The 11,542-nt window shown below is 59.1% G+C and overlaps 1 protein-coding gene and 1 long non-coding RNA gene across 2 annotated transcripts in view; one reads left to right on the top strand and one right to left on the bottom strand.

Annotated features, from left to right (window-relative positions):
• Positions 1–11,542, bottom strand: part of Cux2 (cut-like homeobox 2) — a gene marked incomplete in the record, with an annotated part of 262,326 nt that overhangs the window by 33,197 nt on the left and 217,587 nt on the right. Inside the window, 5 exon segments of the mRNA XM_013503646.1 lie at positions 1,476–1,524; positions 2,347–2,413; positions 3,064–3,140; positions 4,937–5,060; positions 7,681–7,815. Coding sequence (XP_013359100.1) covers positions 1,476–1,524; positions 2,347–2,413; positions 3,064–3,140; positions 4,937–5,060; positions 7,681–7,815 — 452 coding nt within the window.
• Positions 3,050–7,276, top strand: LOC106146513. The gene is made up of 4 exons (XR_001230976.1): positions 3,050–3,274; positions 5,067–5,219; positions 5,834–5,911; positions 6,340–7,276. It is a non-coding gene; the product is annotated as an uncharacterized LOC106146513 (long non-coding RNA).

Raw genomic sequence — 11,542 nt, 5'->3', positions numbered from 1 at the left:
CTTTGTAGCCCAGGCTGGTCTCGAACTCACAGCGATCCTCCTGCCTCAGCTTCCCGAGTACTGGGATTCTAGGTGTGCGCCACCATGCCTGGCTCCCTTTCCTGACTTTTGAACTATGTAAATGAATTACAAATTGAACTAAAATGCATTCAACTTGTAAAAAATGGGACTGATGTCACGGTCATTTCAAAACACACAGGAGCAAAGCCCAGGGGCGCCACTATAGACATTGCCGCCATCACTTGGGCTTCCCTTTTACAGGCTTCCTGCCCCTCCTAAGGGACCCTGCTCCTGTGGGGAGCAGGCATGGGGGTCCAGGGGCCTCAGCACCACTGGTCCAGCTCGGGGCCCAGCGGGACATCCTGCTCTGGAGCAGCTTCCGGGAGTTTCCCGTGGGGACCGGGACTTGGAGTCAACCTTCTCCTCCAAGGCTTCTTTGCCCATGTGACTGCGGTGCCTGCTGCCTGGACTCCCCTCCTCAAGGGAATGGTGCCCGGACGCCACAGCCCAGCCCCAAAGGCTCCTCCTCCAAGAGGCCTCCCTCGACGACCCCCAGGAGAGTGGCAGGTGCTTTGTCACAGTGCCAGCCTGCACACCAGTGACATACCACCTGGCCACACCACGGCTGCTGGCATTGCAGGAAGCTGAGCACAGGTGTGGAGGCACACGAGACTCCAAACTGGATCTGAATGGCCACAGCCACCTCCTTTCTTTTCTTTTTTCTTTTTTGTCTTTTTGAGACAGGGTCTCGCTACACAGTTCAGGCTGGTCTTGAGCTCACTTTGTAGCCCAGGCTGGTATGGAACTCGCAACGATCCTCCTGCCTCAGCCTCCCAAGTGCTGTGATTACAGGTGTGGGCCACCACAGCTGGTGAAAGTTTAGTTTTTCAACTCATGAACTGACAGAGCCTCGGGACAGTGAGCGGGTTTCTGCAGGTGCCCCGCACCCCACAAGAGCAGCACAATTCCATGTCCTCGTGGGGCAGGCTCCAAGCCACCCAGGGGTCCCCAGGGTGGGCACAGGGACTGAGGCAGGGCTGAGGGTGTGCACGGTGCTTGCTGTGGCTAGGGAGGTGGAGGAGATCTGGAGGGGCAGGGCAGCCTCTGGTGCCCTCTTCCGCCTGGCTAGAGACACTGGTATTGCAGCTCAGCCTGGGGACCTGCCCTGGTGGCATCTCAGGGTTTCTGCCATCAGGAGACCCCAGGAGGCCGCCTGCTCAGGAAGGGCTGCCACCGTTCCCTCGGGGTGGGCCCTCCCTCTGCAGTCACTGGTGTATCCTGTGGGGCCCTCTGCATCTCTCCCCCAGCATATCTTTCTGCACTCCTCAGCTTGGGGCCCCAGTGCAGCATCTGTCTGCATTCTTCTCCCCTCGAAGTCCTGCGTGGGAGCTCCCCCGGCCAGGGACAGGCCCCAGTCCTCCCAGACACAGGTCCCCTCTGCGGCCCCGCCTCCTCCCCCGGCAGAAGCCCCTCACCTGGTTAGCCTTCTCCAGGTTCGTCATGATCAGGCCGACTTCATCTGCCCTGAGACACAGAGGTGAGGCCCTGAGGGGGGCTTCTGGCAGCCGCCAGGCCCGAGCGTGACGCCCAGCCTCTGGCTGAACCTGGGGCTCACAGTGGGGCTGCCATTCCCCCACACCTAAGCAGCCTGGCCTCCTACGGCCGCCAGGGGTCCGCTCAAGGGCACTACCCCAGGCCTGCCTGGACCTCCACCCCCAGGCCTCCCCCCAGGGTCCTTCTCTTAGAGAGCGGCCCAGCTCCTCTCTGGCCGCCCCAGGGCCACATACACTGCGTGCAGGCTGGGGGCCACCTGCCCCGGGAGCCCGCCCTGCATCAGGGCCCTGTCCTCACCACCCCCAGTGTGGCCCTGTGCTTCCCTATGTGGTGTCTGCTGTGTGCTGAGACCAGCGGGGAGCATACAGCAGGTGCTCACTCAGGTCCAAGAATGGACGCGCTCCTCCCTGTCCGTTACTGCAGTCCCTGCTCTGCCTGGGGACACCGCCCCGTGCTAGTGTTTCTCCCAGGGGCCCAGCGCAGCACTGGGTACACAGTGGGTGCTCAATAAATGCTTATGGCAAGAGCGATGTCCTACAGCCTGAAGAAACACAGCCCAGGGTAATTTGTGTGACATTACTCGGCCGCCGGGGGCAGGGGAGGGGGACCCAGGTTGTTTTTCTGGCTTGTGGTGTGGGGGGGTGAGACGGACAGCAGGGTGGGACAGCTGTGTACCTGTGGCGGAGGGCAGCAGAGCAGCTTAGTGGAATGGGGGCCTCAGGCAGAGATTCATGGGAGGAGGGGGCAGTGGAGGGTCAGGGAGGAGGCGCCCCGGGCAGGACGCGCACTTACTTGGCCGCGGCCTCCTCATCGTACTTCCTCCGCAGCTCTATCAGCTCGGTCTGTGTGGCTTTTAACGCTGGAAGTAAGACGCCAGATGAGGCCCCACCCTGGGGGGGGGGGCGCCTCCCTGGAGGGGATTCGGGTGACAGGCTGTGGGAGTCCTGCCCTGGGGGTGCTGCAAAGGGCAGGGACTGGGGTGCCTCCTGGGCAGGGCCGGTGCGCCTCTGAGTGTAAGAAGCTCAGGACTGGGCTGGGCGGGAGTGGGGCTGGGGCTGCGGGCTGCCGCCTGGCCTGGGCATCGGCCCCCCGCCGAGGCTGACCTGGGAGGCAAGGCGGCAGGTGGGGTGACAGGCCCCAAAGGCTCCCAGTGTCCTGTGAGTGGGCAACCTGCACAGTCCCAGCTCTCTGAGTGCTCCAGGGAAATCGGAGCACGGCCACACGGGCCACACAGAGCCACGCGGATCCACGCGGCGGCGCCTGCGGGATGCCCCACCTCGCCCTCCCCACCGCCGCCCCTGGCCTGGCCGCCCCGCCGGCACCTGACTGCCCCTGTTTAGCCCCAGCGACATGGGCTCTAGAGGTGGAGGGAGGCTGGGGGTCTCCTGGGCAAGCGCTTCCCCCTCCCTTCCGTCGCCCCTTTTCACCCTGCTGGTTCTAGAACCCCTGAACTCGGCAACCCCTGTGTTCACAGACGAACCCACCCCCACCCGTGGGCCGCACACGTACCTGAATGCAACACCTTGATTTTCTCCTCTGCCTCCCCCAGTCTGGCTGCCAGGGTGATTTGTACTTCTTGGAGGCCCCTGTGGAGAGATGGGGTGGACGCTGCCTGGGCCCTGGTTCGGGCCTCACCTGCCCCGTGACTGCACCTGTCTTTAGGGAGCCCTGGCCGTCCTGCTGTCTGGCCGGCTGTGCGGCCCCACTGTGGCTGGCCCTGGTAAGTTTCTGTCAGGACCTGTGGAACCAAAAACTTACAGCTCGAAGTGGCTTAGCCTCTCTGGGCCTCAGTTTCCTTGCCTGTGAAATGGGGTTTCTGGCAGGCTCCGTCCCAGAGCGTGTCATGAAATGTGGGGTGCTCTTTCTTCCACGTCACTGGTTAACGTTCCTGTCCCGTCTCAGTTCCAAATGAATGGAATTGAGGGCCCGGAAATAAACCCACACAGATCCGACAACTGGTTTTCAACAAGGGTGCACCCTCTCCAGTCTGTGGCAGGAATGTGGACACTCAGCCGGCTCAGCGTGGCCCAAGCCTCTCAGCAGATGAAGAGGATGCCAGGAGGAAGGAAGGGGCACCTGGCACTGTCCGGCTCAGTCACGATGAGGAAAGTGCCTTTCCTCCTGGCTTCCACATCTTCCCCTCCCCTCCACGCTCACTCGTGTCCGTGCCGCTCACACCGGGCGTGTTCCTGCCTCACAGCCTCTGCTGTGGCTGCGCCCTCTGCCTGTGCTGCCCTCTCCCTGCCCCTCCTCACCTGCGGCCGCCCTCACCTCCTGGTACCTCCGGACAGTCTGTGTGCAGCTGGCACCCGAATCTCCCTCCCGCTTTATGTTTCTTCACAGCGCCAATAACCGCTGAGCACACTATCTTCTTTATTCCTGTCTGCGTCACTAAGAAAAAGTGCTGTCTATTCTGTCACTGTTATGTCCCCGGCGCATTGAACAGCCCTGGCGCACAGCAGGCGGCTCCAGGGAGGTGCAGGGTGGTGAATGAGTGGCTGCAAAGCTAAATGCAACGACCACCATGCAACACCCGAGCCCCCAGAGGTGACTCCTGCTGCACCATCAGGTGCCGTCCACACCCGCGCTCCGTAGGCCTGTCTCACTTCATTGTTCTGTTTGCTTTTTGAGACAGGATCTCGCTATGCAGTTCAGGCTGGCCTTGAGCTCACTTTGTAGCCCAGGTTGGCCTGGAACTCCTAGTGATCCTCCTGCCTCAGCCTCCCCAAGTGCCGGGATTACAGACCTGCGCCGTCATGCCTAGCTCCCTTGGTTTCTGCAGCAGACTGAGCACGAAGGCCACGGGGATGGTCAGTGTTGTGTCTACGCAGCTTGGGCAGCGTCACCAGTTCCTCTGCCACACGCTCAGGTGTCTTTGTGCAGACACCCCGCAGATGCAACTACTGTCTACACTCAGCTGACTACGTAAAGATCTCATAGTGTGAGGGAACCTCAGCCAATCAGTTGACGGTCCTAGGGGCCAACTGGGGGAAAACCAATCTGGCCTTAAGGGTGCAGCATCTGTGCTTCCTGGCAGTGCCCGTCTGACTCACCCTTTCAGATTTGCCAATCCCAATCCTATGACTGCGTTACTGAAGTTCCCCAAATACTTCATTAAAAAGTTTTTAAAAATTCTACTGGTTCTGCTTCTCTGGAGATGCCAGCATAACGCTATTAGCACTAGCTATATTTTCCAGATGGGGAAACTGAGGCTCAGGAGAATGACGTGAGTTCCTCAGGGCCAGCCACCAAGCCCCTGTAGGAGGCTCAACTCTGGGCCTGCTGGACTGCAAAGGCCCTCACCGTGCCCACTCACTGCAGCTTCAGGGGACCCACCCACTCCGCCGCCCAGCCCTCCCTCCCTCCTTTCCTCCCTCCTCACTTTTGTTCCTCAGCCTCATTTCTCTGCAGCAAGGTTTCGGTCAGGAGGGTTTTCCCGGCACCGCCCGGGAGGCGGGTCCCCTCGGTCAGCGTGGGCCCGGCGGGGGACAGTCCTTCTTTCTGCTCTGTAGGGAGAGAAAGAAATATCCATCGCCAAGAGCAACGTGACAGGCAGAGAAGTCTCTACAAACTGGAGCGGTCGATGGATTAATACCCATTTCCCAAACTCGGCACTGGAGTGAAGCACGTGTTGGTGCCCGCTAGCCGGGGGCCGACACGCACAGGTTCAGTTCTCACCATGCCACCTTGGACAGCACCCCTGGGAACTTCCTTGGCCCACTTGAGTTTCCTTGGCTTTCTTATTTGTTTAAAAATTGTGATAAAATATACATAAACTCCACCCTTTAAAAGTGACATTCAGTATATTCATGATATTGGGTAAGCATCACTGCTAAATCTAGACTATTGTCACTGTTTTATATCTGTTTTTTTTTCTGTCCCCGCCCCCCCTTCTCCGGTTTTATTTCTTTGAGACAGGGACTCACAATGTAGTTCAGCCCGTCCTCACTATGTACCCCAGGCTGGCCTTGAACTCACAGCGGTCCTCCTGCCTCAGCTTCCCAAATGCTGGGATTATAGGTGTGCGCCACCACGCCCAGCTTTTCTGTTCTGTTTTGTGGTACTGGAGATAGAACCCAGAGCCCTGCATATTCTAGGCAAGCGCCCTACCATTAAGCTATATCCCCAGGCCTTTAAGAATTTTGAGGCAAGGTCTTGCCAAGTTGTCCAGGCTGGCTTTGAACTTAGGATCTTCCTTCCTCGGTTTCCTGAGTAGCTGGAATTACAAGTGAGCGCCACTGTCCTTGGCTTACACAACTGTACATTTTCCCCTCTCCAGACGCTGGTGACCACTAACCTGCTTTCTGTCTGTGGATTTGCCTGTTCTGGACAGGGTCCTGTTGGATGACCTTACAAGGTATGGCACTCTGGAGGGCCAGAACAGTGCCTGGTACACAGCCAGCAGTGAACCGGTGGTCACAAGGGCCTTCCCCGCACTGCTCCCCCGCAGCCCCCTCTGCCTCACTGCCCGAAGTGAGACCAGGGTGGATTTGTTCATCTTTCCCTTGCTTTCAAAAATATTTATCATTATGTTGGGCACAGGGGCACACACCTGTTATCCCAGTTACTTGTGAGGCTGAGGCAGGCGGATCACAAATTCAAAGCCAGCTTGGGTAACTGAGCAAGGTCCTGCTCACAATAAAACACAAAAAGGGCTGGGGATATGGCTCAGTGGTGGAGTGCTTGCCTAGCACGTGTAAGGTCTCAGGTCCCTAGTAGCACCACCACCAAAACACCAAAAAACAACAATCCTACATCTGAATGCTAGTTTTTGCTTTGCTGCAGTTGCCTGGCTGTTACAGCAGAGCACTGTGATCCACGCGGTCCCGTCCGGCAGGCCCGTCTGCGACATGCAGCGTGCTGTCATATCATTCTCGCACTCTGATGGTGGCCTGGGGTGCAGCCGAGCGAGCCGGCCTCTGCCCACTGGACATCTGGCTGCTCCAGCCTGCGCTACGGCGAAGCCTGCGGCCAGCGCCCCTCTCGCCCCGTCCTCTGGGCGTAGCGCGTCTCCTGGACACAAACCAAGGAGTAAATGCGCTAGATCCTAGGCGGGCCCACCTGCAGCCTCACTGGAGAGGATTTCCAGAGTAGAAACGGGTGGCAGCTGCCTAGAGTCCTGTCACCTTGTAGGAGGAATGTCTGTGTGTGCCTTCTAGTCACTTCCTGTTGGTGGGACCAGGGACTCCCCTAATGGGCGGGGGAGGGGAGAGCCGGGCATGCCTGGCTCGGCCCTGGGGGTCTGTCTCCTGGGCAGCATCGCCCAGCCAGGCCCGCCCTTCCTGTGTGTTTTAACAGCCGTGGGTGGGATCCAGGCCTGCCTGTCTGAGGGAGCCCCGCGATCCCACTCCCACCCCGCCTGCCTTCGTGGCTGGCCATCGTGAGAGCCTCACACAGTCCCCTGTCCAGTCCCGTTCTGTGAGGATTAAGCTCTGGCCTCCACCACTAGCCACCTCTTAATGAGCCCTGAGCTCCAAGGCTCAAAAGCACCATCTCACATTCCCACTTCGAACCAAACTAGGACTCCAGGCTTCTCCGTGCCCACAACCGTAGGCTCTGGGTCCCGATCCTTAGAGGCAGAAAGGCAAGCGGGATATTGCCTAGAGACTGTCATCGGCTGGGAAAGTCTTAAGGCTCGGACTCATCCCCCCTCGCCTCTCGTCCCCTCCATGCTGCCCCTTCCTCCTGAACACAGAGCTGAACTACACTTCCCAGCCTCCTTTGCAGCTGGGCGTGGCCACAGGTTTGTTTTTGGCTGGTAGGGTGGTGGTGGAAGGGATGCCTTAGTGTCCAGGCTCGAGGCCCACACGTGGCAGCGACCTCCACTGTCTTCCTCTGCCTGTTGACAGGTTGTCAGTGTTCACGGTGACTACACGTTACAGGTGCAAGACACAGGACCTCCTCAGCCTGGGCCCCTGAGCGACAGCGCAGGGCATTTTCTGCAGCCTTCAGTAGCCCGGGCAGTAGTGGTGCCTCAACCTGTCCGTCAGCTGAAATAATGAAGCCTAGCTGCCTGCCCCCCTCTGCTGCTGCCCCAAGGGTGGCCCAGCTTGAAGCTCCGCAGCCCTGGGCTTTGTTAAAGCACCCCACAAACATCTGGGCGCCCTGCAAGGGTCTCATCTGTACCTTTGGGGCCGAGGAGCTCGGGGTGTCTCTTCCACGAGGTGTGGCTATCTCGCCGGGGCTGTGCGCCGGAGTCGAAGCTGGGGTGCTGCAGTCTGTCGTCTGGGCCGCGCGCCACCTCACACGCAGGCACAGGGTCTGCAGAGAAGGAGAGGGCTGCGAGGATGGGGTCAGGCCTGAGGGCTCAGGCTGTGGCTCCTGGGACCATCCCCACGGGCCACCTGCAGTCATTGATGGCTCAGGGAGAGCACGGGCTTCCTGCTGCACAAGGGTAGCCGTCAGGCCCTGTGTCCTCGCCCCCTGGGGATAACGGCAGTAACCGTCGTCATCATAACCGCATGTTCTTGACCTGGCAGTGCCATCTGTGGTGCCTGTGGGACAGTGCCCGCAGACCTCCAGCCATTCTGAGCTGCTGCGCTCTGAAACCATCTCTGAGGTTATGCCTCCCTCAGGTCCCCCAGACAATGCCCCACTGTCGCAGGGAAACCGAGGCAGGACTGCTGCGCACGCCATCCGGGTCAAGGCCTCCCCGGCAGCTGGTGTGCGCCGGCCCCTGCCTCTGTCCCCAGGAGTGAAGCCTGCCCTGTGGTCTGGGGCTCTTCCCACTTCCCCTGCTTCCTCCCTCCCTCCTGGGGGACTGGGAGGACACAGTTCTTCGTGATGCGCGCCGTCGCTGTTTCAGTGGCAGCTTTCCTGGAAGCAAAATCTTCACCTCCATGTGGAATGGTAAGAAGCCCCCTCAGTAACAGTTAAGAACCCACGACTCATTCTGTAGCATTTCTTCTTTTTTCCACTTTGAGCCCAGCCCCAGGGTGTCCCACGTCACCCCCGACTTCCCACCCAGGGCGGGTACCGGAGTCCCCTGGATGGTTCCTGAGCTCAGATCGCAGAGGCACTTGCAGGAGTAGTTCCACTGTCCTCACAGCGTCCCCGGGGAGCTGGCCTGCACCCAACCTGTTCCCACAATGAGGAAACTGAGGTTCGCAGAGGACAGGTGCTGCGGGCGTGACGGGCACCTGGCTCTCCTGCTGTGATGGCTCGAGGGCTTCCTGTCCTGGTTGTGCCCATTGCGGCCCTGGCAGCGGCAGGCAGTACTCCTGCGGCCCCGGGAACGCCAGGGCCTCCCCGTCCCCGACTCCGGGGCCTGAGGTCTGCTCCGCTCCTTTCTAATTCTCTGGATCCCAGCATCTCCGGCCACTGTGCATTTGCCGGCCACTGCTCTCTGCTGAGGAGCAGAGGGATTGAGGGGGGACTTTGGAGTCAGGCTTGTCTGGACCCTGGTCTAATCCATGCTTGCTTCTCGGCGTTGCTGTGTGACCTTGGCGAGTGACTCTCTCTCTCTGTGCTTTACCACAAAAGTGGCTATCCCCCAGGACTGTGATGAGGATCCAGGTAAAGTGTTCAACACGGCACCCAAACCTTGTCAGCCCAACACAAATGGAAGCTCTCACCGCCTCTGCCTTGGCCAGGAACACACCTCCTCCCCTGCTGCTTTCAGCCGGTTAACGCTTGCCTTCCATTTCGCACCTCAGAAGCCACCTCCTCTAGGAGGCCCTCCGTGATGAGGCCAGGATGAGCACCCCCAGCTCCCCACACCCTTCTGCAGTCAGTCTCTCTGCAAGGCCACCAACTCCACAGCAAGGGAGGGCCGGGGCTGCCTCTGGCTTCGCTCCCCCTACTGGACTCCTTGCAGCCAACGTGAAGCGTGACACAGTCCGCCCCAGGGCATTTTGGTTGGCAGAAGACGGGGTAGCGCCTGGATGGGGGCTTCAGGTCCAGCTGGAACAAGGTGGTCTTCCATTTCACTCTTCTGCCCCCGCTCACTGAGGTGGCAGGAGGCTGGACAACGTGCTCGTGGCGAAGTGAGCAGGTGCGGCGGAGCGCGGCCGCTTCTCCTCCGTCAGCAGCCCCCACGCCCCGTCATTAGGCAGGGCCTGCTCATCAGGGTGCGCCATTATGTCTCCCCGGGCTGATGTAATTATACATTGACATAATTAACCCAGCGAGCGCATTAGGCAGGCCAGCTAAAAATCCATCTATAATTATTTGTTGTGTGCATGCTAATGAGTCCATCTGCACTGCCTTTGTACAACACGAACAAATTAATTTACAAGTCTGGATTTTTTAATAAGTTCAAGGAATCGCTTCCTATAGTGTCTTGTTTTTTTTGAGAAAGGAAGAAAAAGGCAGCCGCGCTCGCTGGGGTCAGGGAAGTTAGGTAAACAGGGGAGGCTGTGGGTCGGGGTGGCTGTGGCCAGCCTGCCCTGGGTCGGGAGGTAGGGGAAGTTCTAGCTGAGACCAGGGGCCCAGCTGGCCACGGTGAACGATTACCTTGGGACAGGACAGGGTCCGTGTCACCTGCCTCTTTCACAGGGATGAGGTTCCCTACTGACCTCCACTCCGCTCTGAGGCCCTCAGGTCGTTTGTGGCTGGCTTGTGTGCCTGTCCTGGGAAGCTGCCTCCGTGGTCCTCCGGAAGGTCTGCTGGACGGGGTGGGGTTAGATTTCAAGGCCCCACTTTTTGCCTCGTCGTTGGTATAGAAGATGGTTGTTAAGCTCACAGAATCTGAAATTCAGCTTTGGGCCCAAGTCCCACGGGGCCGCAAGCCTAGGCTTCTCTGCCTGTAGGATGGGAACAATGTAACGCTTCCTACTCCCTAGGAGTGAGTACGGGGAGGGCCAAACAGTCACTGAGAGAGAGGGCGCTAAGTAGGGCTAAGCACAGGCATGGCTTGCTACCCTTAGAGAAGGTGGTACGCCAGAGCTCACGCTGCTGGGAGCTGGCTGTCCCCAAAGCGACACTCTGCATAGAGCTCAGGGATGGCGTGTGGCTTCATGTCGGCAACAGGCCCATAATGTTGTCTCAGACTAACACCGCTCTGGGACCTGAGGGCTCCAGCTCAGAAAGTCCCAGCGGGGAGGGAGCTGTCTGCTGAATCTGCCCCACACTCCCACATCCAGTAGATGTACGGGACGGGCAGGGTCTGGTGATGTCCACTACAGTTGGTGGCAGGATGGAAATAGGCCACAGGCCACTTTCTCCCACACTTGCCTGCCCCTCAGGTCCTGAATCTGAGGGAGGAAGGGTGTGTGTGGTGGGCTGTGGCTGACTCTTGATAGCCAAGCTCTTTACACAGATTTTTATCACCATCACTTGATGAGGTAGGCATTGGTGTAGCCCCATTTTGCAGGTATGAAAACTGAGGTACAGGGCGAAGGGTGAGGTACCTACAAGGTGAGGCAGTGAGGGCTGGGCTGGATCCAGGCAGGCGGGCCTGGCAGAGTAACTGGGGGTCCTTGAGTATCTCTGCTGGCTCCTATGGAACGGCACACCTGTCCCCCGGGGAATTCTTCTAGCATTTCTGTTGGGCCTCCATCCCGGAGATTCTCCTGCTGGTGGTCTGTGTGTCCCTCCTGGGCCTTTGGGGAAGCAGGTGGGACTTCCACGGCTGGCTGTTGGACCTTCCTGTGTCCCCCCAGTGGACCAGGGTGACGTGCAGTTTTGATTCCCTTTCAGCTTGCAATGGCGCTGTCAATCAACATGCTCCACCTTCCCTTGGTGAAGGTCACCTGACCTGGAAGGCCAAGCACACTGCTGCCTTGGGAATTTGACCCCTGTACCCACGTATGGGTGGCTCTGGCCCTGTCAGCCTGGTGGTCCCACCACTCTCCCCACCCCCAGCCCCCTACTAAATCCCTCTCTCCTTAAGAGCTTGGTCAGAGTCGGCTTCTGCTGCACACACTAGAGAACTCTGATCGATACACAGGACGAATGATTTTTGACAAAGGGAGATCTGAGAAATCACTGCTCCAACAGGTTCATTTCAAGCCTGAGTAAAGACTGGGGCAAAGAGTCATGGGCTTGA

Source organism: Chinchilla lanigera, unplaced genomic scaffold, assembly GCF_000276665.1.
Source record: "Chinchilla lanigera isolate Chin_1 unplaced genomic scaffold, ChiLan1.0 scaffold00081, whole genome shotgun sequence".
NCBI lineage: Eukaryota > Metazoa > Chordata > Mammalia > Rodentia > Chinchillidae > Chinchilla > Chinchilla lanigera.
Note: the sequence above shows the minus strand (reverse complement) of the source record. Positions and strands in the feature narration are given on the sequence as shown.